Genomic DNA, 24,476 nt, shown 5'->3' with positions numbered 1-24,476 from the left:
ACTGCACAGAAAAATGAGAATAAAACTAGTGCCTCTTACAAAGACTGCGAAGAGTGTTGGCTTTGCCAGTGATACTCACATCTTGACCGAATTAATTCAAAGGATCTTGAGAACTGCAAATAGCGGACTTGTCCCTAATGAATCCAAAACCTTGATATTTGATGGTAACAGTACAGAGATAGCTTCAGTATATTGAAACTTTAATTTATAATGCTTCTCAATTATCCATCACATTGCAATGATTTTCCAAATAACTCTAAGTTTATCAGCATCTTGCAGATGTACTTAAAGCAGGTTAAATTAGCCAATTTATCAATAAACAGCGCCCTGATATTTTGAGAGTGATATATATTTATGTGGGAATAGCTGTGATGTTGTCAAGATAACTTCAGTTAAAAGCATATAAAGTTTTAGTACTCTGAAATTGGCAAAAGCCCATCATGATTGCAGTTTACTCTTACAAATTTGTGTTGTCTGCCTGGCTTTCTTAGGAGTTTACAGCTGCAATATCCATTTAAAAAAAAATTCACAGCCTAAATTTGGCAGCCATCTATGTAACTGCTGACAATTGCCCACTTAACTGAAAATAACTTCACAAATTCAGTGTGGACATGAAATCCCAAAGTTGTACTGCTGTTTGCAATACATTTTGGACTTTCTTTGCAATCAGGTATAGAATGGTAAGTTCCAGTGGTGGTTGTAGCGTTTGGACTCTGGATACACATTTACTCCAACTTTATTTACAAATGAGTAACTTGCAAGAAGAAATCCACATATTGGTCTATCAAAATAGATTTTGTTTTGGTTGCAGTGTGTGTTTTAAAATGTAATATGAAATGACATCAAGTAAAGGTGCTTCATTTGTACCATAAGGTGATCACAAGGTTGCATTTGTATGAATGGATATTCTTCCCTGTTAAACACTGGGTTTCCTCCAAGTTCTCCGGTTTCCTTCCACATCCCAAAGATGTGCAGGTTGGTAAGTTAATTGGCCACTGTAAATTGCTCCATGCTAGAACTGCTAAACATTGAATTGTTTAAAGGACCAGTCCTTTTTTTAAAAAGTTGGGATTCTCAGTTTTAATGGTAAAAGTAATGGCATTATCAGTTTTCATAAATTACAATATTCTAAAGAATAGTCCATAACACATTATTGAGAAGATAAATATTTGCTATTTCAAATCTATTAGCTTACTGTTCCCAGCTTGACACTATCTTTGCTCGTTTATGTTAGATTTTATCAATTATTAATAATCCTGAGACAGAATTGGAGACATACACGATCATTACATGCAGTTAATTTCATTAATTCAAGACAGGATATTTCAGCCTCTTTTTTTCCTGAAGTGAGGAAAATCCATTTTTCAGTCACTTTGTCCCTTTCTGCGAAGGCATTGCTGCTTTCTGGGACACTTAGCTTGGGCATTGTTTCTCTAATACCTTGGTCAAATAACCACACCTTGTGAGTTTTTTTTTACTCTTACACCTTGGCCCGATCCAGTTCTTTTGTGTGCATTTTTAGCAACTAGGACACTGGATGACTTTCTCCTCTTTGCCCATTTGCAGTAATCTTGTTGCTAGTCTGGCTGGGATAATTAACCTCTGCACAGATCATGTATTGAACTTTGGACCTTGCTGATGTGTATGGTTCCACAGCAAGCAGCTTTAGTTGCTGTAAATGAAATATCTGGAAGGGGTATAAAAATGCACCTGACAGTATGTATTTGTAGTACAGTGATAGCTTGACAGTGTTACATAAGCTAAACTGGGACGTAATGTACCTTGTGTCAAGTAGTCAATAGTGTTGCATCCTAACTGCAAAATACTTGGTATCCTTTTTTAACCATTTGACTTTGAAATTACCAAATACCTCAGTTTTAATCTTGCACAGTACTTAACTTTTTACAAAGCTAAATTAAGTCTCTAAGCATTGGTATGAAGAGCAAACTTTTTTTTAAAGCTTAATATTTTGATTAGTGGTTCTGCTTTAATTTATTGTCCCCTTGCTTTGCTCAGTGGAAATTATAATCTCCTAATATGTGTACACTGGACAGTTGTGAGCTATTGTTTAATTGAATGGATGGGAATATTATACATGGGTTATTGTTTCAGTTTTTCCCCATGTAATTGCAGTATTGTTTGTTGTTGGCCAATAACTCCTTGGCAGACTAAATCAATTCTGTGTGACATTTTAAAAGGTCAAGTATTCAAAGTCATTAATAATAGCAAAAGGTGTGGCATATCTAGGTCATAGAGTAAAAAGGTCTCTTGATAATTAAGTACATGTTTTATAGCCTGACAGGGGTGCAAAACGTCCTCGTGGTGTTGATGAAGATGATGAAGATTTAAAAGCATCGCACAAGTATGGCTCAGGTAAAAGAAGTTACCATGAAGAGAGTGGAGTTATGGTTAATGACGACGAGGAAGAAGCAGGCAAGAAGAAAATCCTTGATTTAATGGAAAATGATGAGGTAATATTTCTGGCAAATCTTCCTTTTTCCTATTTTTTGTGACTATCAAAATGCTAACTTGGTTTTTGTAATGATTCAGTTCAGCAAGCTCAGGATGGTGAACTTTTTAACAATTTTCCTTTATAATATTCAAGCAAAGGATGATTTAATTGGCTAGTTTTTAGTTTTTGTACTATGACTTGCAAATATAGGAATGCAGCTTATATTTTGGTCTGGAATAATAGTTTGCCAGATTGTTGATTAGTGCTATGTTCCTAGGGGTATTTTATATTTTAACATGAAGGCTTTACTGAGGTAACTTTCACCATTTAAACTACCTTTTGAGTATTTTCGTGTATTTAGTATATATTGTCCAATAATGCTCCATCTCAAGCAGTCGATTTTTCAGATCTGTTCTAAGTTTCTTAGCTGGTCTTTCCAGTTTCATCTTGTCTGTTTTAACTTGTTTCTTCTGGTTAGTTTGTCTGTAATTTGCCTGCCATTGCTGTAGGGTAGAAAGGTCTGACATACACTTGCGGTAACCATCTTCGCAACAGCGGGATGTCACTGCACTTTGCAGCCAATGAAGAGCTGTTAAAGTGTTCCTACTGCTACTTACAAACCTTAGTTACTTTCCGTGCAACAATGTCCACAAATTGGAAAGTGATAATCAGGTAACAATTAGTGGTGCTGATTGAGAAATAAATATCATATTGGCTAAGATACTGCAGAAAACTCGCTTCCAGTTCTTGGATGTAGTGCTGTTGATTTTTTTTTAATATTTGTGTGAGGTAACCTGAAGACTCTTGGTTTAAATTACCATCCAAAGCACTGGGAACTCAGATGATGCAGCTCTCTCAGTTTTGTACTGAGCATCAGTCTAATTTTTCTGTGCTCAAGTCTTTGGACTGAAGCTTGAACCCACGTAGCTTTGAATCACACAGAAATTGCATGCATACACATTTTGAAGACATTTTGCACATCAGATGGCTGGGATATCTTAACTATTTCCATAGGCATCTTTTTTAAAAGAAAGTACATTAGTTTCTCTATAAATAATGAAACAACTATGTTAGAGGTTAAAGAAATTTGACATGTCCACTTTGACACTCACCAATTTTTATCAATGCACCATAGAAAGCATCCTGTCTGGGTGCATCACGGCTTGGTATGGCAACTGCTCTGCCCATGACCACAAGAAACTGCAGAGAGTTGTGGACACAACTCAGCACATCACGGAAACCAGCCTTCCCTCCATGGACTTTGTCTATGCTTCTCGCTGCCTCAGTAAAGCAGCCAACATAATCAAAGACCCCACCCACCCCAAATATTCCCTCTTCTCTCCCCGCCCACTGGGCAGAAGATACAAAAGCCTGAAAGCATGTACCATCAGGCTTAAGGACAGCTTCTATCCCGCTGTTATAAGACTATTGAAGAGTTCCCTAGTATGCATACACCTTATTGTCTACCTGCACTGCACTTTTGCTGTAACTGTAACACTTTATTCCACATCCTGATATTTTACCTTGTTCTACCTCAATGCGCTGTTGTAATGAAATGGTCTATATGGATGGCATGCAAAACAAGTTTTTTACTGTATCTTGGTACATATGACAATAATAAACTAATTTACTAAAAATGTGAACTTGTACAATTTGAATATGATAATACCTCTAACTTGCTGACACTTATAACAGTTTGAGTAATTGCCACTGTACTTTGACATTTATTATACTGGAGTTCCTGACAATATTATGGCACAAAATACTACAGATGTGATGAACTATCCGATTATTAATTTATTTCACAGAAGAGAATTATTGACACAATACAAAAACCTCTCCAGGAATGCATTATGGTGTGTGCTACTTCACTTGTTTATCTAGCCTAGTGATTTTTGTCCCATTTCTGAGTAGCATATGATCTTTGAATGCAGTTCTTTGTTTTAGTACATCAAAATCATGCTTTGTGTTTTGCATTGTCTTTATAAAATGTTGTAATATTTGACTAGGCATAAACAGCACCTTGGGAAATTTGAAATAGTTAAAGTTTAATTTTGGACCAGCATCTTAGGCACCAAGTCTTACTATTCTGGATGATTAATTACATTAAAATGTGCCAATTGTGTTTTTTTTATGATGTGGACTATAAAGTTAATTGCTTACTGCTTTAGTTGAGAAGAAAATGCCTTCATTATTCCTACTGGGAATTCCATTCCCTCTATTGCTATTGCTAAGAAAATGTGCTTTTAACAAGCAGAATTAAATTATTTTCATTGAAACAGTAAATCCAGAAGGATACATTTGATACAGTGTGTTTCACACAACATGCATCATTTCTGAGAAATTGCTATTTGAAGAAAAGTCTTCATCATGGAATGTGAAATATTTTGATGCCTAGAACACAAACCCAACAGGGTATGCTTCCCATCCACTATTGATTGGTGTGGCCGCTTTTGAAACTTGGGAGCAATTAAAAGAAAATTGTTCTGAAACTCAGTGAAAACTATGGAAGAAGCTAGTAGGAGTACAGTGTAAAAATGTAGTCTGCAACAAAACACTGTGTACAGAATTGACGCAATAGCTCTGGCATACAAAATCTAATAATAATTTACAGGGCACAATAGAGTTACACTGGTAGCCCTGTACTTCTGAGAAGGGCGGAGCTCTGTGAACTTAAAGACCGTTGCTAGAATCTGCTGAAAAATTTAGGAAAATAAAATGCCATTTGGACAGTTGTAACAGTGGCTTTATAAAGGTAATTAAATTGTGACAATGGATTATAAGAAATTTTTTAATATTCAGCTTTGAAACATCTTGTGAAATGATTTTACTTTACAGCTGCTTACAGTGTAAGGGTACCTTTTTGGGCAAGTTTGCAACAGATGCCACACTGATATCATTGTTGCTTTGTGAGATTAACTTAGTCTATGTCATTTAAGAGGATCCCACTTGCCATTAATCAGATCTTTATCACTCTTGTGAAGAAATTTCTTGTGAGAGAAGTTCTGAATTTAAACATTCACTTACTTGTACCTCAGGTTTGTTAGAATAAAACTCTGATAATCTGGCACTCTCATGACTTTGGTGCTGGACTAGCAGGTTTTAGGGACTATCTGATGTCACCCTATTAATATCCCTACACTCTTTTAGGTCATTTCTTTTACATGATACAGTAATGTAATTGCTGGAAAACAGAACTACAAAGTTTAAAAGGAGCAGGAAGTTTTGGCGTGTAAGTTTCAGCCCAGACCATAGTCCAGTCTGCTGGCTCTGGCTGCATTCCCTGTCCACATTCGAGACCTCCCCACAGACACTCCGGACTAATGAGTGAGCCAGATACTGAACCATCAGGCTTTCTGAACAATTGGACACCATATTAAAGATTTTACACTACCTTGTCTTATAAATTTTCATCTTAAAATATTAAGGAGTTAAGTATTTCAACAAGGTGCCTCTTTAATTATTGGTAATCCAGAATGTCCACTTTTTTAAGCAAAACTTTTACTCAAAGGTGATGTATTTTTCTTGTTCTCATTGCTCCCTTGTGTATTGTTGCAGTCCTGAACATCTTTTTGTAACCTAGTAACTTATAATTTTAGTCTATTCATTGTGCAATACAACTTATCCTACAGGATCTCTATTGTATCATTTGGGGTTATATTACTTAGTATTTTCTTAGCATCTTTAATAATCTGAGTCTACATTGACAAGCAAAATAAAACGTGGATGCTGGAAATCTGAAATAAAGTCCAATGCTGGAGGTATGCAGCAGGCTGATGTCTTTCTTTGATGAAAGGTAGTCAGTCTGAAACATTTAAATCTATTTCTCCTTCCACTAACATGACCTGTTGAGTATCTCCAGAATTTTTGTAGTTTTCCTGGTTTGTTGCCGGAGGAGTCTGCTATCAATGAGGAGGAGTCTGCTATCAATGAGGAGGAGTCTGCTATCAATGAGGAGGAGTCTGCTATCAATGAGGAGGAGTCTGCTATCAATGAGGAGGAGTCTGCTATCAATGAGGAGGAGTCTGCTATCAATGAGGAGGAGTCTGCTATCAATGAGGAGGAGTCTGCTATCAATGAGGAGGAGTCTGCTATCAATGAGGAGGAGTCTGCTATCAATGAGGAGGAGTCTGCTATCAATGAGGAGGAGTCTGCTATCAATGAGGAGGAGTCTGCTATCAATGAGGAGGAGTCTGCTATCAATGAGGAGGAGTCTGCTATCAATGAGGAGGAGTCTGCTATCAATGAGGAGGAGTCTGCTATCAATGAGGAGGAGTCTGCTATCAATGAGGAGGAGTCTGCTATCAATGAGGAGGAGTCTGCTATCAATGAGGAGGAGTCTGCTATCAATGAGGAGGAGTCTGCTATCAATGAGGAGGAGTCTGCTATCAATGAGGAGGAGTCTGCTATCAATGAGGAGGAGTCTGCTATCAATGAGGAGGAGTCTGCTATCAATGAGGAGGAGTCTGCTATCAATGAGGAGGAGTCTGCTATCAATGAGGAGGAGTCTGCTATCAATGAGGAGGAGTCTGCTATCAATGAGGAGGAGTCTGCTATCAATGAGGAGGAGTCTGCTATCAACACCCTCTAGTAATTTGTTTTGTTAATTTAATTGTGACACTATGCTGCTGGTTATCCCATCCAGTTTTATCATTTCTTAAAATTTTATTGGCCATCTGTGAAATTGTTTCAAAAAAGTATTCTTCAGATGGTAGGTGACATTGGGATGCTCAGTTGTCCTTCGAGCAAGTTGGTTCTTTGAACTAATGGTATTCTTGAGCTTTCTTGATGGCATCAACTGGGAATTCCAGGGTATTAATACAATGACAATAAAGGAGTGATGAACTTAACCCAAGGTCAGGATGGTATTGATTTGAAGAGCAACTTGAAGGTGATTGTATTTCATTGGGTTGCTGGTCATGTCTCTTGTTGAAATGACCCCATACAGTCACAATGCAGAAAACTACAAACTTTAACCATGGCTCTGCTGGGGAGGTTTGATTGAGAGTCAATGGCTGTGGACACTAGTCATGCTGACAAGTTTGTCCTGGATCTCATTGAGCTTCACTTCTGTTCAGCCCAGCAGTCAGTTTATTATTTGAATCCTGACCAAACAAAACAAAGTGCTGAGTGAATAGTATCAATGAAAGGCACATTCCTAGGGCAGCCAGATGTCATGAGGGAACAAGTGGTATTTGGAGAGAGACTTAGATTCTGGTGGATGAGATCAATGCCAGGGAGGAGCCTGTATTTTCCATGGGGGCCAGAATATATTAAGAGCTGCCAGTAGAGGAGGCAGGAGATGCTGAAGTCATAACCTGCTGAAGAAAGGAACAAAGCTTAAAATTATGACCCTGATGGTGTCTATATTTCAACATCCTTGCACATATACAAAATCTAAAGATGCCATAACCTGATGATTCATCTCAAAGGCTGCAAGTAACAGGGAGGAGGCCACCAGGGTAATGCCCTTTGTTTGCCATATCAAGGCTGCACAAGAGAATCTTTTGGGTCTCCTGCTCATAGCTGCAGGGAACATCATCTTTCTCCCTATTGCTACTGAATTCTTTTTCATTCCCTGCAGTTGAAGCAGCTGTCACTTACAGACCACAAGCCCTTTTACATATTGGATAAATGTTAGGACTGAGACTCCTCAATTATCACCTTTGGATCCCCATTTCTGCCTCAATCATGGTTGTACCCCACTCCTCCTTCAGTGACCAATTCTGTAATATTTGATTCAAGGAGTGTAATTGTCTCTTGGAACAAAGGATCCAGTTAACTTTGTTCCTCCCTGATTCATCATGGTGTCCAGTTCATTATGCCTCCAGTTCATCTTTTCCTTGATCTGCAGATGTGGTCACCATGATCTCAGTGGTTAAATCAGCTCCCACATGCTACAACTGCAATACCTCATGAGTCCTGCCAGGCCCGTTTTTAATATTTACATAATTTGTAATTAAGGTCATTGGCCAGTTATTTATACAAGTTAATTTTAACTTTGCCTAGACATTAATATAGTTTGAAGATGCTGGTTTTAGCTAAATGTATGAAGTGAATTATAATTTAAAAGTAAACACCTTTAACATGGTGGAAAGAAAACTGCAGTCTCAGCACTTAAATTATTTGTCTCTTCATCACTGAACCTTCATGACTGGTGCAGAGCGCAGGGCTTCAGATTTCTGGATCATTGGGACCTTTTTTGGTGAGGCATGACCTATTCACTATGGGTTACACCTAAACTCCAAAGGGTCCAATATCCTAGCAGGAATGTTTAATTTAGCTGTTGGGGAAGGTTTAAACTAATCTGGCAGTGGGATGGAAACCAGGATGTTAGGATACAAGATGTTAGGGTAAGGGAGGAGATTTATAGAAACAAGTCCAAGACAGTGTGCAGTGAGGATGGCAAGGACAGGCAGGTGAAAAGTCAGGATAATTTGCTGAACAATAGAAGTACAACAAAATCAGTAGCAGATACTGGACTAAATGTACTATATTTAAATGCACATAGCATTAGGAATAAAGTAGATGACCTAGTGGTACAACTACAGGTTAATAAATACAACATTGTGGCAATCACCGAGTCATGGCTTTATGACGACTTTTTGGAGCAACTTGATGAGCCCACCAGGGGATCAGCTGTTTTGGATTGGGTGCTGTGTAATGAACCAGAGGTGATTAGGGAACTAAAGGTAAAGGAACCATTAGGAACTAGTGATCACAATATGATTGAGTTCAGTTTCAGATTTGAGAAGCTGATAGCAGGTGTATCGATATTTCAGTGGAACAAAGGAAATTACAGTGGCATGAGAGAGGAGCTGGCCCAAATTGATTGGAAGAGTAAGCTGGCTGGAGGGATGGCAGAGCAGAAATGGATGGAATTTCTACAAGAAATAAGGAAAATGCAGGATAGATGTATTCCAAGAAAAAAGGTTTTGAATGGAAAAAAGGCACAAATGTGGATAACGAGAGAGGTGAAGGCTAAAGTAAGAGCAAAAGGGAGGGCATACAAGGAAGCAAAAGTTAGTGGGAAAACAGAAGACTGGGAAACTTTTAAAAACCTGCAGAAAGAAACTAAGAAGGTCATTAGGAAAGAAAAGATGAATTATGAAAGGAAGTTGGCAGATAACATTTGAAAGGATATGAAATTTTTTTTAAATATATGAAGAGTAAAAGAGACATGGGTTGATACAAGACCAATTGATAACAGTGCAGGAGAGATTATAATGGATGATAAAGAGATGGCAGAGGAATTAAATGAGTATTTTGCATGTCTTCACTGTGGAGGACATCAGCAATATACCAGATAGTCAGGGGTCTCAAGGAATGGAACTGAGTTCAGTTAAGATTACTAGAGAGAAGGTGCTAGGAAAACTAAATGGACTAAAGACAGATAAGTCTCCCAGACCAGATGAGGTGCATCCCTGGGTTCAGAGATTGTGGAGGCATTGGTGATAATTTTCCCAGGAATCAATAGACTCTGGCATGGTTCTGGAGGACTGGAGGGTCGCAAATGTAGTTCCACTGTATAAGAAAGGTGGGAGGCAGCACCAGGGAAATTACAGACCTATTAGTCTGACATTGGTGGTGGGAAAGTTATTAGAATTGCTCTTCAAGGATGAGGTTATGGAATAGCTAGAGGTGCAAGGCAAGATAGGTCCAAGTCAACATGGTTTTGTGAAGGGAAGATCCTGCCTGACCAACCTACTGGAGTTTTTTGAAGAAATCTCAGGTAGGGTGGATAAGGGAGAGGTGGTAAGATGTTGTGTATTTAGACTTTCAAAAGGCCTTTGACAAGGTGCCGCACAAGAGACTGATTAATAAGATGAGAGCTCATGGAATTACAGGTAGGATAGCAGAATGTGTGGAGCATTGGCTGGTTGGCAGAAAGCAAAGGCTGGGAATAAAAGGATCCTGTTCTGGTTGGCTACTGGTTACTAGTGGTGTTCTGCAGGGGTCACTTCTTTTTACCCTGTACATTAATGATTTGGATGATGAAGTAAATGGTTTTGTGGCTAAGTTTACAGATGACACCAAGATAGGTGGAGGAGTAGAGAGTATTGAGGAGACAGGAAGGTTGCAGAGAGACCTAGATAGTTTAGGAGAATGGACAAGGAAATGGCAGATGAGATTCAATGTTGAGAAATGTGCAGTTGTACACTTTGGAAGCAGAAATAAATGGGCAGATTATTATCTAGAAGGGGAGAAAATTCAAAGTACAGAAGTACAAAGGGACTTGGGGGTACTCATGCAGGATACCCTAAAGGTTAACCACCAGGTCAGATCAGTGGTAAAGAAAGCAAATGCTATGTTGGCATTCATTTTGAGAGGTATAGTGTATAAAAGTAAGGAAGTGTTGATGAGGCTCTACAGGGCACTAGTGAGGCCTCACTTGGAATACTGTGCACAGTTTTGGGCCCCATATCTTAGGAAGGATGTGCTGATGTTGGAGAGGGTTCAGAGGAGATTTAAGAGGATGATTCCCAGAATGAAAGGGCTTACTTATGATGAGTGTTGGCTCTTGGACTGTACTCACTGGAGTACTGAAGAATGAGAGGGGACCTCAGAAACATCTCAAATGTTGAAAGGACTGGGCAGAGTAGATGTGGCTAAGCTGTTTCCCTTGGTGGGCGAGTCCAGGACCAGAGGGCACAATCTTAGAATTAGAGGGTACTGGTTTAAAACAGATGAGGAGAAATTTCTTTAGCCAGAGGGTAGTGAATTTATGGAATTCCTTGCCACATACAGCAGTGAAGGCCAGATCATTGGAGGTGCTTAAGGAGGAGATAACTAATTAGTCAAGGTATCAAGGGATATGGAGATTAAACCCAGAAATTTGGGTTAGAATAGTTTTTTTTGCTAATGGAGCAGACTTTCTCCTCCTCCCCCTCCATTTCTCATTTCATTTTTTTTCTTTTCTTTGGAGTAGACTCAATGGGCTGAATGGCCTACTTCTGCTCCCTTGTCTTGTGAACCAAAAATAAATGCTATAGTACTTTCTTTAAATATATAGCTGCATTTTCCCTTGACTCACCAAAGTTCACACTCTGTGGGTGCATGCTGTGATTTAGCAGAGCCCACAGGTTTTTATTCCCAGGTTTCACAATTCTAAATTAGCTGTGTAATTTCAGTTAATGACTTTTACATGGCTGTCTAATTAATTAGGAGATTGGCAACAAAAGCTTGTTTACCTCTTGTTCCTACTTTTTTACCTCAAGTTCATTCTTTATAGAGATTACATTCACTGGGCACTGCATACTCTAGTAGAACATGAACTTTGCAACTTATGAGAAAAAGTCCTCTGTTTATCCTCCTTTCATAATTACAGCTACTGTCGATGGAAGGGGAGGGGGAGTAGGAAGGTGTGGCAGCAAAGGAGGATGAAAATGAAGAGGGAGAGCATAATGCTTCATTGTATCCAACATCAGTCACTGGCTCTGAGAGGGAAACAAAATAGTTAAAGAGGATTTAGAGAAGCTCACAGCCCAGGACAATGCATTGTTATGAGACAAGTTCAAGGTCTTGAAAGTTAAGGACTCTGAATATAGTCTGGCAAGGAAGGATTTTATTTACAAAGACAAACACAGGAAAAGGTAATGAGGGCAACACACACACCAGTGATAGCACACATGGGAAAATCACAACAGGGGTAAAATGCACACACACACACCCCAAACTGGGTGCAAACAATCAAGGAAAAGCACTACACTACCCACCACCCCTTGACTCAATGCAGGCATGGCTCCACACCACCAGGCATCCCAACTTAAAACACTTCTAACCCCATTGAAGTGCACACCTTACCAGCAGTCTCATCAGCATTTTTCCACAATTCCTCTGGGGCAACAAAGAGGCAGAACCAACACATGGAGCACTCTTTATAGTGCTGGAGGGCTGGGGGTGGCCCAGCCCAGGCAGTTCAAACAGGCCAATGGCCCGAGGCCAAGTACGAAGGTGCTTACCAAGGCCAATCGTCAGTTGTGCCCTGATGGGTGGGGGTGGAGCCAGGCCTTGATTGACAGCAGTGTGGCTTTCGACCAGGTGCTGGGCCGTGCTGTCACATGACAGCCTTGGCCCTCCACAATACATGCATCCAGCACTAGTTGGTTGCAGTAAACCAGGAGGCATCAGCAATCTAATGTGAGAGCTCACTGGGGGCAGTTTCATGTCAATGATATCCGAGAGGGCTAGGATGAGGTCTGCAATAGGGAGGCATTCTTGAAAGCTTGTTACAATGCTCTGAAATATTTAGTGTGTGCTCAGGCCTGCCTGACTGACTGGAGGAAATGGCAAGAAGAACAAAGGTGTCCAATAGCATTAGATTATGCAGAACTGTGAGGACATTACTTTCACTGTGGAGATGATATGCTCTTCTTTGTAAGGGCTCACCGACACAGCAACTGAGTAGGATGGCAGCTGCCCCAAAGGCAAAAGTGTAGAGCATACCAACTTCTTGTTTCTTCGTGCAGTCTCTAGCTGATCCAAGTAGAATTCTCATCTCTGTCACCTGGGACCAGGCTGCTGCTCTTCAAGAACTGTGAGATGCCACAAGTCAGTATCTTCCTGTCTATTGAAGAAGAACACCACTCGTGAGCAAATTACTTTTCTCATTGAAGAAGGAGATTCTGCCAGTGGGCAACTTGCTTCTCTGGAGGGACACGTACACCGGTCCTGACCTAATCTCCAGGAACAGGGAGACTCCCTAAACTCAGACACTTCGGCATTCAGAGCAGAGGCCTGCCCAGAATAATCTGAGAGTTAACTACTTAGTGAAAGCTAAAGGAAACTGTGTGAAGACAGCAGTGAGACACGATGTATATGGAGGCTGAAGCTATGGTGTAGTCTGGGTCGCAACAGCTCAGAGCAGTCTTGTGTACCCAATTCTCAGAGAGGTCACCTGTTAACTTGAGCAAGATTTCACCTCCTGCCACTGTGTCTAGGGTCTCGTGCAACCATGTAGCCCTTGCCTTACAGCCGGGCTGTGGCATCATGTGCCAGAAAGTGATTGAAGCCAATCCATCATAGACATCTCCTGACTGTCCAACAAAAAACAGCCACAGCAGGCATTGCATGATAGTGCTGAGCCTTCAAAGTCACCAGGGGATATCATGGTGCAGAGCGGAGCTGGGGTTGATTCTTGATAAATGAAACGTTACTTGGGGGTAAGTAAGAACTTGGAGTCATGGTTGTGATCAGATCATCCGTGATCTGATTGAATTGGGGAGCAGGCTGACGGAGCTGAGTGGTGTACTTCCATCTCCTAATTCATATGTACATGTGACTGTGGAGGATGTGAGCAGCTTCCCATGTGTCAGGAATCACCCCTCAGTAGAGGCAAATGTAGGTGATGACATTCACTGTCGACCAGAGGTGCCACTTAGTTCCACATCTTTTGCTTTTTTTCCTCATCTTTATCCTGTCCTGTTGTTGGTCTTTTGCTTGCGGTTCTTCAGGTTCCTTTGCCATGGGCCAGGGCTGTGTACTTCTATTGGTGACGTTGTGCAGCATACAGAAAATGACCATATGTTTGGTGATCTACACACAAAATGCTGGAGGAACTCAGCAGGCCAGGCAGCAGCTATGGAGGGAAATGGACAGTCGACGTTTCAGGTTGAGACCCTTCATCTGGACTGGAAAGAGGGGAGATCGTCAGTATAAAAGGGTTGGAGGAAGGACTGGAGCAAGAGCTGGTGGGTGATGGGTGGATCCAGGTTGGGGGGGGTGATAGGCAGGTGAGGGAGGGGAGAGAGTGGGAACGATGTGAGAAGCTGGGAGGTGATCAGTGGAAGTGACAAAGGGCTGAAGATGGAATCTGATAGGAGGGGACAGTGGACCCTGGGATAAAGGGAAGGAGGGGACTGGCGGGAAGAATGTGTGGGCGATGGGCAGGTGGAGAGTGTGGGGGAGGGGATAGAGAAAGGGTGATGGGGTGGGATAAGGGAAAACAAATGGGGGAACAGAGGGGTGTGGTTTCCAGAAGTTGGAGAAATCGAAGTTCATGCCGTCAGCATCATGCGTTTGGTGATGTCACTTCAGATCGTTTATGGGGAGAGGTTGGAAAAGTTGGCTGTTTACTTGGTAATAGGGTAAGAGCTGTTCTTCTGCCATTGAATCAGAGGTTGTAAGGTATCAGTTTCCATGGGAGGATATTCTCTGTTTTTCACTATCTATTGGATTGTAAGAAATAATTCCCCATCTATTTTAAACACCTGTTATACTGCCATGATAGTTACTCTAATATGGCTGCCCTGTCTCTTTCTCCCTGCTGGATGTTTTATTCTCAATTATTTTTAATTGGCATTTCTAACCACATTACTGCCATATTTTTATTTCACTGCTACATGATAATTATTGGTTCATTTAATTTCTCAGTTTTCTCTGGTACTTTGCATTTGGAACTTAAAATGGAAAATAGTTGAAATTAGTTAAACTAGTTCAAATTTAATTTTCATAGGAATAGAAGGTTACTTGGACTCTAAGACTCATCCACTGTTCTACTAGATATAATTAAATCAAGATCAGAGTTTTATTGATCATTCTACTTAATATCATTATCCAACAAAAAAAACCTGTCAATCTGTCTTGAAAATTTCAGTTGATTCCTGGAAAGCTTCATGGGTTAAGAGATTCATGGTTCCATCATCCTCTGAATAGGAAAAGTAAACCTTCCTATCATTCTTATTTATTCTGAAATTATGTGCTTTATTGGCAAGACCAATATATTGCCTCTTTGATCACCCTTGCAGAGATGGATTGGAGCTGCTTTTTGTTTTGAACCTCTGGAATTTATTGCTTCTAGATTGGAAGCTTTAGAATTTGACCCAACTATGACAAGGTGGTAATTGTGTTTTAATATTGGGTCACTTGGAAGAGTGATTCACACCATAGTGGTACTCATCTCCATCAAGAGAGAATCTTTCCTTGACATTCAATGATATTACCATAGTTATGTACCCTGCCATCAACATCCTGGTGATCACCATTGACCAGAAATTCAGCTGGAACAGCCACACAAATACTGTGGCTACAAGGGCAGTTGAGGTGCTGGGAATCGTGTGGCAAGTCACTCACCTGACACCCCAAAGTCTTTGCACATCTACAAGGCACAAGTCAGAAATGTAATGAAATACTGTTGGCTTGCCTAGATGAATGCAGTTCCAACCATCGAGGATAAAATGCAACATACAGTAGCTGGAGTGTTTGCCGTCTACAACATGTGTTGCATTTATTCACCTTGGCTTTCTGATGGCAGCTTGCGTATCTGTTGAGAACATGTGGGTGTGTATTCCTTAATGGTCAGATGTAAAAGGACACAAGAAGGTAGAGCTTTGACTATGATGAACTTGACTTTGACTGTATAGATGCCTTTAAGTGCAAAGAAACAGATGTTTCTGTAGTGGTTAAAGTTGTTTCTTTTGCTTCAGGCCGAACCTTTGGATGAAAGCTCAGTGAAGAAGATGATCCTGACATTTGAAAAAAGGGCCTATAAAAATCAGGAACTACGCATCAAGTTCCCTGAGAACCCAGAGAAGTAAGTGTTTTACTTTTCTTTATCAAACTTCAATACACTCCCCTTTTTTAAAAAACCTAAATAGATAAATAAAGTGGGGTTTGGATACATACTTCTTACATTATATTCAAAATATGTTTTTTGATCCTTTATTATTACAGAAACACAGTCCACAGTAACAGTTCTTGATTGCCCATAGTGATTATTCTTGGCTTGAGTTGTATATCGCCTGTGTGGTACAGTAGTTTTAATTGACTCATCAGGCATTGATAGAACACCAGCAACAAAAAAGTCATTTTGTTGTTAGTGATAATGGGGAGCAGAATTGCCCACAGCAGCTAACTGAGTCCTTCACCTCATTTACCAGCACAGTCGGATTGCTGCTAGGTTTCTTTTGTCTATTCATTTTTGAGTACCAATGGTTTGATGTTTTCTCAGGTTTATGGAAGAAATACTTCATTTTGTCACCAGTTATCTGACAGTAGACCAAGTCTGTGCTACTTGGCTGTTCTGTGTTCTAGCTCCTAGCAAGACACCAGTGTAATTCTAATCTTTTGATGTGCCACAGAATTTGTGCTGCATCTCCACACAGACAACGTCCTAAAAATAAACACCCATAGGTAATTTTCAACAGACCAAGCTAAGCTTTGAAATCAAAGATATTCCCGAATTACAAACCACTGACCATCTTCAAAATATAAGGTCCACTTGTGACTGAAAGCTGGAAATGCAGGCAGATGTAACTAACAGAGGAAGACAAATTGTCTTTTATGTAATGGTCATTTCTTTACCCAGTATCCATACGGATAGAGAAACCTCTCTGTTTGTTTCAAGCTTTACTTAGTGTGGTAAAATCAGGTACCAGGGTGGCAGATCTTCCAGACTGTTGGACATTTTTCCTAATAATACTCAACACTTTTACCTCGCTTTTAAAAATGCTAAACAGTAGCATAATATTTTTCCAGTGAATCTGGTAAGTTTAAAGGGAACACGAGAGACAAGGACCTGGTAAGTTTCAAGGTAGCAGCTTGCAGTGAGCCAGATGCCGAACCTTCAGTATTTCCGAAGAGTTGGATAGTGGATTATCGGAGTTTAACAAAAATATCCATTTTTGTGATTATAGGGCACAGGTCTATAGGGTGCGGCTTTTGCATGACTTATATGGTGACACTGTGTTACCATAAAATCTGGTGTATGTCTATCTTTCTAGGTATTTTTGAAGTGGGAGAGAGAGGTGGAACTTTATGGACTAGTGTATATACCAGGATATCTTCCCAAATTGTGGGTTACAAAAGCAGCTAGGGCCACATTCAGTCTGCCACGTTGTGTCAGACAGTGAATCATCTGCTGTCACACTGCTTCTCTCCCACACTGCTGCGAGACTGTGCCCTCCTTTGCTGTTTAAAGTTGAGACCTTCACAAGAGCATTGGGAGAGCACTCAGACACAGGCACAACTTGTACACAGGCTTCTGTGCTAAACTTTCTACCCCCATGCATCGAAACCCATTCTGATTAGAGTCAGCTGTCAATTCCAGCAGGGTGTGCTGCTTTGAGTGCATTTTGGAGAGAGGTGGAGAGCTGGGAATAATTCTCAGCATTAAGTAGAGGGTAAGCTTTGTGGGAGAGGCATCTAGGAAAGAAATCGTGCTTTGAAATCAGTGGAGAAGGATCTGAAATCAGTGTTCTGGATGGTTTGCTCTGAATTTGGGACTGGTGAATGCAGTTTTTAAAGGAAATGTCGATAGGTCAGTAAGCATTGAATGGGAAGTTGGGTCATGGACAGTAGGAATCTAGGGAAAGTGAAGGTGAGTCAGGAATTGGGCTTGGTGCTGAAAAGCATTAAGGATAAGCGGAGCAGCAAGAGAGGATCAGCTACCAAAGGGAGGCAGAAAGTTGTTAAAATTAAGCTGTTAGATAGTCCATACATTCAATACATGTGTGTTTAATTGGAGACAGCTATTTAGTATGAAGGGGATGGGCTTTCTGTTTCTTGAGACTGTTGCACTACACTGCAGGTGGGCAATCCAGCAGGTTGTGGAATCGAGGTATCCCTCATTCATGGCAACAGATCACAGGATGGCAATGAACTGGGAAACACAGTAATCAGAAAATAGGTTGAAATTATCATCCTGCTGGCAGATTTTCAGGATTAGGCACAATCTTGAGAACGGGGGTTGGGATGAGGCGGTGAAATGAACACTGGAGAAGGTACAGGCGATTCTAGTTACAGATCATCCCCAGGTTATGGCAGGATTCCATACGTCGTCTGTTTGCAAGTCAGAAACGCAGCCGTGAACCAAGTTTCCAGGTGGAATTAGATGCCTGCAGCCTTGCAACAACCAGGAAATTCACACTAACAATTTCTCAGACACTCAGGAAAACCATTTCCTAAGCTGAGGGGACCTGTATTTGGCTCATCCATTGTACATACACAAACTATTTTGAAAATAAGTCCACTTATAAGTAAAGTATTCCTGATTCAAATCCTTTTGGCCATCCTTAATCTGCAGGTTTTACTGTATTTAATAATGAGGTATGCATTGTCATTCGTGGAACTAACTCCCACTTAACCGTGAAGTGGTCTGTCAAAAACTGCAATGCCTAGATAGAAGAAATTAAAAATTTCTACATTTATAATGTTGCTAAGCTAGCAAATAACATTGCCAAATACAGCTGCAATAATTCTGTAGCCCTAAATGGTTCCAAATTACATCCTCCCAAACCCCCCCCACCCCCCCAGCATCCTCCCAAACACCCCCCCCTTCTCTGCAGCTTTTGACATGTTAAAGGAGGATAGCATGGTTAACACTTCTTTGTTTTCCGCCTCAGTCGTGGCACCCTAGCTTAATTGGACTCTTTAACTATTCAGTGGTGGTGGGAAAATCTCCTGCAATATTTTCTCATGTCTTCAACTGTTATTATAGTATTTTTAGGCACCTGCTATATCTGCTCTGATGGTGCTTGTTGGTATTGTCTGAAGACATCAACGATAGCAATTTATATTTATGTAGTTCCTCTAACTAAATGTTCCAGGAGGCTTCATGAGACTGTCATGAAATAGAAGAGTGGTACAGTGGTGCAGCAGATGGTGCTGCTGCTGTGAACCAGGTTCACGTGATCTTGGGCACTGTCTATGGACTTTGTATATCTTCTCTGACTGTGCATTTCAGAATCAGATTTATTATCACTGATTTATATGACGTGAAATTTGTTGTTTTGCAGTAGCTGTACAGTGCAAAGAGATAAAATTACTATAAAATTCAAAAATAGTGCAAAACAAAAGGAATAACGAGTTAGCATTCATAGACAGTTTAGAAACCTGATGGCGGAGGGGAAGAAGCTGTTCCTGAATCGTTGAGTGTGAGTCTTCAGGCTCGTGTACCTCCTCCCCGAAGGCAGTAACGAGGAGAGGGCATGTCCCGGGTGGTGAGAATCCTTAGTGATGGATGCTGCCTTCTTGAGGCACCACCTCATGAAGATGTCCTCCATGGTGGAGAGGGTTGTGCCCGTGATGGAGCTGGCTGAGTCTACAACCCTCTGCAGCCTCTTGTGATCTTGTGCATTGGAGCCTCCATACCAGGCTGTGATGCAACCAGTCAGAATGCTTTCCACCGTACATCTGTAGAAATTTGTAAGTGTCTTTGGTGACATTTCCTGGGTACTCCAGTTTTCCCTTGCATAACAAAGACATGGTGGTAGGTTAATTGGCTACAGTAAATTGCCCCTGGTGTGGAATTAGTGGGGATGGAGGGGAGATTGATGGGCATGTAAGGGACAATAGGTTGCAGGGAAATAAATAGGGGAATGGAACAGATGGGAAATCTCTGAGAGCCAGCATGGTCTTAGTGGGCCAAATGGTGTAATCCTGTCTCTCAAGAAATGACCAGGCATATTTTAAAAATAATTGGGGGGGTGGGGGTAGTATACATTCAGAATAATTAATAAATCTACTTGAAAATACATTTAACTGCTGTGAATTAATTAGCAATATTAGTACAAATAAGTAACAGTCCCTGCTGTTTCTTTAACGACGACTAGCCACTCTATTCAAATGAAAGTGGTTAAGCAAAATGTGCCATTTATGACCAGTATAATGCTTGAGAGGCCAATTACAAGGGATCAGTGTATCTGGTCCCTTAGGTCATTAACTTACAGAATTCCCCTGGGAATTTAACAATTCTAAATTGCCACTTGGTGTAGGTTAATGGCAAAGAGATTTAAAGGGGAATTAATGGGCACGGGTGGGAGAGAATAAGTTGCAGCGGTACAAGGAAATAAGGAGACTGGGAATGGAATTGCTTCCCAGGAACTGGTAGGACCTGATGGGTCATGTGGCCGATAATTGTATCATTATAAAAGTAAATAAGTAAATAGGGGGTGAAGTGATCTCACCTCTAGCATGTTCTGTACTTACCCGGGGCATTGCACAGGTGAGCAAGTCTGGAACATGGCTGCAGCTAACCAGTTTAGAAAATTGTGACAGTGCAGAGGGAAACCACTCTGCCCATCACAACACAACTAGTCCCACTTTCTTGCCCTCTCGCTTTTCTTTCTGATACTTATCTATCTACATTTTGAACAATATAATTGAATCTGCTTCCACTACTACCCAGGCAGTGTGTTCCAGACCTTTAACCTCTTACTATGTGAAACAAAGTTTTTTTTTATATATTTCACTTCTGGTTCTTCTGAAAGTCCCTTTCATTCAATGTTCTCTGGGTTTTTTACTCTTGCCAATGACAAGAGTTTCTCTCTACTTACTCTCTCCTGCCCTTCATAATTTTAAATACCTCTATCAGATTGCCTCACCATCTCCTCTTCTCCATGGAGTTTCTCGAATCTCTCTATCTAAGTAAAGTCTCTCATCTCTCATTATTTGACTACATTTCTTCTGCAACATCAAGTCTTTTCATCTTTCTTGCAGTGCGGTGGTCTGAACTGGACCTAAGACTCCAGTTGTGATCATGCTAGTGTTCTTTTCAGCTTCAAAGTCAAAGTCGAGTTTATTGTCCTGTGCATAAGTACATGTATGCTCAGTGCAATGAAAAACTTACTTGCAGCAGCATCACAGGCATGTAGCATCAGATAAGCAGCATTCACAAGAAAATCATAAATTAATCATAGATTATACACAATTTTTACAAGAAAAAAACACAATTAGAACAAAATCTATTTTAGTGTAAAGTGATGAAAGTGGTCATAGTGTTGCTAAACTGTAGTGGTGATAAGGGTTTTACCGGTTGGTTCAAGAACCCAGTGGTTGAAGGGAAGTAGCTGTTCTTGAACCTGGTGGTGTGGGACTTCAGGCTTCTGTACCTTCTGCTGATGGGAACTACGAGAAGATGGCATGGCTCGAATGGTGGGGATCTTTGATGATGGATGTTGCCTTGAGGCAGCGCCTCCTGTAGTTACTACTGATAGTGGGAGGGATGTGCCCCTGATGTATTGGGCAGAGTCCACTACTCTTGCAGCTTCTTATATTCGATAGCTTTCCTGCTGTTGTACTCTTGTGTCTGTCTCTATAAAATTCAAGCCCTCCGAGGTGTTTGACCACCACCTCAATCTGTCCAATCTGCGCATATATGCCCAGATCTTTCAGTTCTTGTACCCATTTTAGAACTGTGCATTCTAGATTATATTGTTTCTTCTTGTACTTCCTGCCAAAATGTAAAATTTCACATTACTCAGCAATAAATTTCATCTGCCATCTATCTACTCATTCCACTAGCCTTCTACATATTCTTCATACTTAACCATGCCTCCAAGTTTTATCTTAGCCACAAATTTGGAAATGGCTCTGTATATCCAAGATTATATATTTTCAGAAAGTTCATTCTCTTAAGGACACTGGTGAAACAGCTGAAGTTTTACAACAATCTGGTAGTTTTCTGGTCATTATTACTAAATAAAATACCTTTTGAAAATCCATTGATACCATAACAACCACATTTCCCTCACTGATCCACTCTGTTATTTCATCAAAAACCTCTACCAAATTTGTTAGTGTGCTATGGAATTCTCAGCTAGTTGTCAGGACCCATTTCTTTTTCATTTCCACCAGTTCCTCAACACCAATTCCATTTGCCTCTTCGCTGATTTCTATGCTCATCCTCTCCTCCCACATCTATCTCCATAACATTGCTCATCTCCATTCCTAACTCAGCTCACTTGCGCAGATATCTCGTCCAAACTACCTCCAAACTGAACAATCCTGCCTTTGCCCTTATTAATTTCCTCGACTTCATCCTCCCTAAACATGAACAACTTGTTTAACTTCAATGGCTTATGGCCCACCAGTGTCTTGATTTCAAAAAAAAATGTTATCCTCAAATCCTTCTCAGGGTTTGCCTCTCCCCAGCTCCTCTAGCCCTATGACCTGTTAACTGTATTCATCCAATGTTGGCTCTTTAGGATTTTCTGGCACCTTTGGTCTATTGTTGGTGCCTGTGCCTTCAGCCCATCCACATGTTCCATCTGGAATTCCCATTCATTGCTGCAGTGCATAATGCATTCCACATCGTTTGCAAAGAGATCAGTGATTTTCAGATCTTCATTTAAATAGAGACTTGTTTCTCAAGTATATGGTGTAATGTCAATATTTTATCTAGTTTCAATGTGCTATATAAATAGAATGTGAACAAGGTCAAAATGTGATTGGTCAAATAATAGAGGAAATTTGAGCAGTTTATCAGATGGTCAGGATATGGAGAGCCTTTGATTTCTTGCAGGTTCTTTACTTGTAGTTTGCTTTGTACACATTTGCAAGTTTCTGTCAAAAAACTGTTCTCATAGAACTAGTGGCCTTATCTATCTTCATCCTCGAATGTTATGATTGAACTTCTGGCACATGAAGCTGGTTGTTAAATTAGTTATATAAAGACACAAATTCAAGCAGTTATTCATTACTTTATGTTAAAAAATATTTTAACTGTCATTTTCTGTTTACTTTGTAGGTTCATGGAGTCAGAGTTGGATTTAAATGATATTATACAGGAGATGCATGTGATTGCCACCATGCCAGACCTGTATCACTTGCTTGTGGAACTCAATGCTGTTCAGTCCCTGATTGGCCTTCTTGGCCATGAAAACACTGATATCCTTTAAATGTTGATTTAATAAGACTATTTAAAACTTCATGATATATCTTCATGACATAACTTTATAATAATATTTAGGTCATAAGATTCTCATAGTCATCTAAGCTAAGCAACAGTATGTGTCCTTCAACTAATTTATTTTCAATAACCCAGGCAATTTTTATGCTATCGTTTTTACATATAGAAAATAAATTGCCTTCTCTTTGTTGGCTGAAATTATGGTGATTTGCCTTAATGTTTTTCCAAGTCTTGCCTGGTTTTACCCATGAAATACTTAACTTCTTTAGTGTTTTTATGATGAGGTTAATGAGGACTATAGATCAAAAAGTTTCTTACTTATTTCAATAATTTGTGTTATTTAACAATTAAACCTTTTGTATCATAGCATCATAGAATCATAGAAAGTACAGCACAATACAGGCCCTTCGGCCCACAATGTTGTGCCGGCCTTTAAACCTCGCCTAAGACTATCTAACCCCTTCCTCCCACATGTCCCTCTATTTTAAATTCCTCCATATGCTTATCTAGCAACCTCTTGAATTTGACCAATGTACCTGCCTCCACCACCACCCCAGGCAGCGCATTCCATGTCCCAACCACTCTCTGGGTAAAAAACCTCCCTCTGATATCTCCCTTGAACTTCCCACCCATTACTTTAAAGCAATGGTGAGTAGTAAGGTACTTGTGTTTTTGGAAAGTGTTGCCTTTTTTTTAAATGAAAATTTCCATAAACATATAATGTAGAAATCAGTGATATAATGTTGCCTTGCTTTGTGATAGTCTTGATTTTTTAAATGATTTGTTAGGTTTTTGTTATTAAGTGTGGACCTGAGAATTTCAACTTTGAGCATAATAAGAATTTTATGATATAAAAACAAGCCATGTTCACATGTAGCACAACTGCTAGAGCTGTTGCCTCACAGCATCAGAGTTATGTCTTCAATCCTGACCTCTGGGGTTCTCTGCGTAGTTTGCATGTTCTCCCCGTGACTGCGTAGGTTTCCTCCAGGTGTTCTGATTTTCTCCCACATCTCAAAGACTCGCGGGTCAATATGTTAATTGGCTGTTGTAAATTGCCGCTAGTGTGCAGGTGAGTGGTCAAATCTGGGGGAAGTAATTTCAAACTAATTCTGCTTTCATTTTCTGCCCAATATATCTTCCTCTTCGTCAGAAAAAACAAACCTACCAGAAACACTGAGCAGGTCAGTCAGCATCTATGGAAAGTGACACAGTGTTAATGATTCAGTTTGATGAAGGGTCTTTGATCTGAAATGTTAACTTTGTTTCCAATGTTTCCAATATTTTCTAGTTTTGTTTCAGAATTGCAGCATTGTAGCTGGACGGAACGTGCTGCTAAAGGAACACACGGAGGCAGAGAATGCTGAACTCAGAAAAAACCCTTTACTGATTCCAAAT

General features: G+C 40.2%; 1 protein-coding gene across 1 annotated transcript in view; it reads left to right on the top strand.

Moving 5' to 3' along the window:
* ctnnbl1 (catenin, beta like 1) overlaps positions 1-24,476 on the top strand; it is a 144,988-nt gene that overhangs the window by 10,761 nt on the left and 109,751 nt on the right. The window contains exons 2-4 of the mRNA XM_052031231.1: positions 2,295-2,471; positions 15,877-15,983; positions 22,917-23,056. Of these exons, the coding sequence (XP_051887191.1) occupies positions 2,295-2,471; positions 15,877-15,983; positions 22,917-23,056 (424 nt within the window). The remainder of the gene's footprint in view (positions 1-2,294; positions 2,472-15,876; positions 15,984-22,916; positions 23,057-24,476) is intronic.

This window comes from Pristis pectinata, chromosome 16 (genome assembly GCF_009764475.1).
Source record: "Pristis pectinata isolate sPriPec2 chromosome 16, sPriPec2.1.pri, whole genome shotgun sequence".
In the NCBI taxonomy this organism is placed as follows: Eukaryota; Metazoa; Chordata; class Chondrichthyes; order Rhinopristiformes; family Pristidae; genus Pristis; species Pristis pectinata.
The sequence above is the reverse complement of the archived record's forward strand: the minus strand, read 5'-3'. Positions and strand labels throughout refer to the sequence as shown.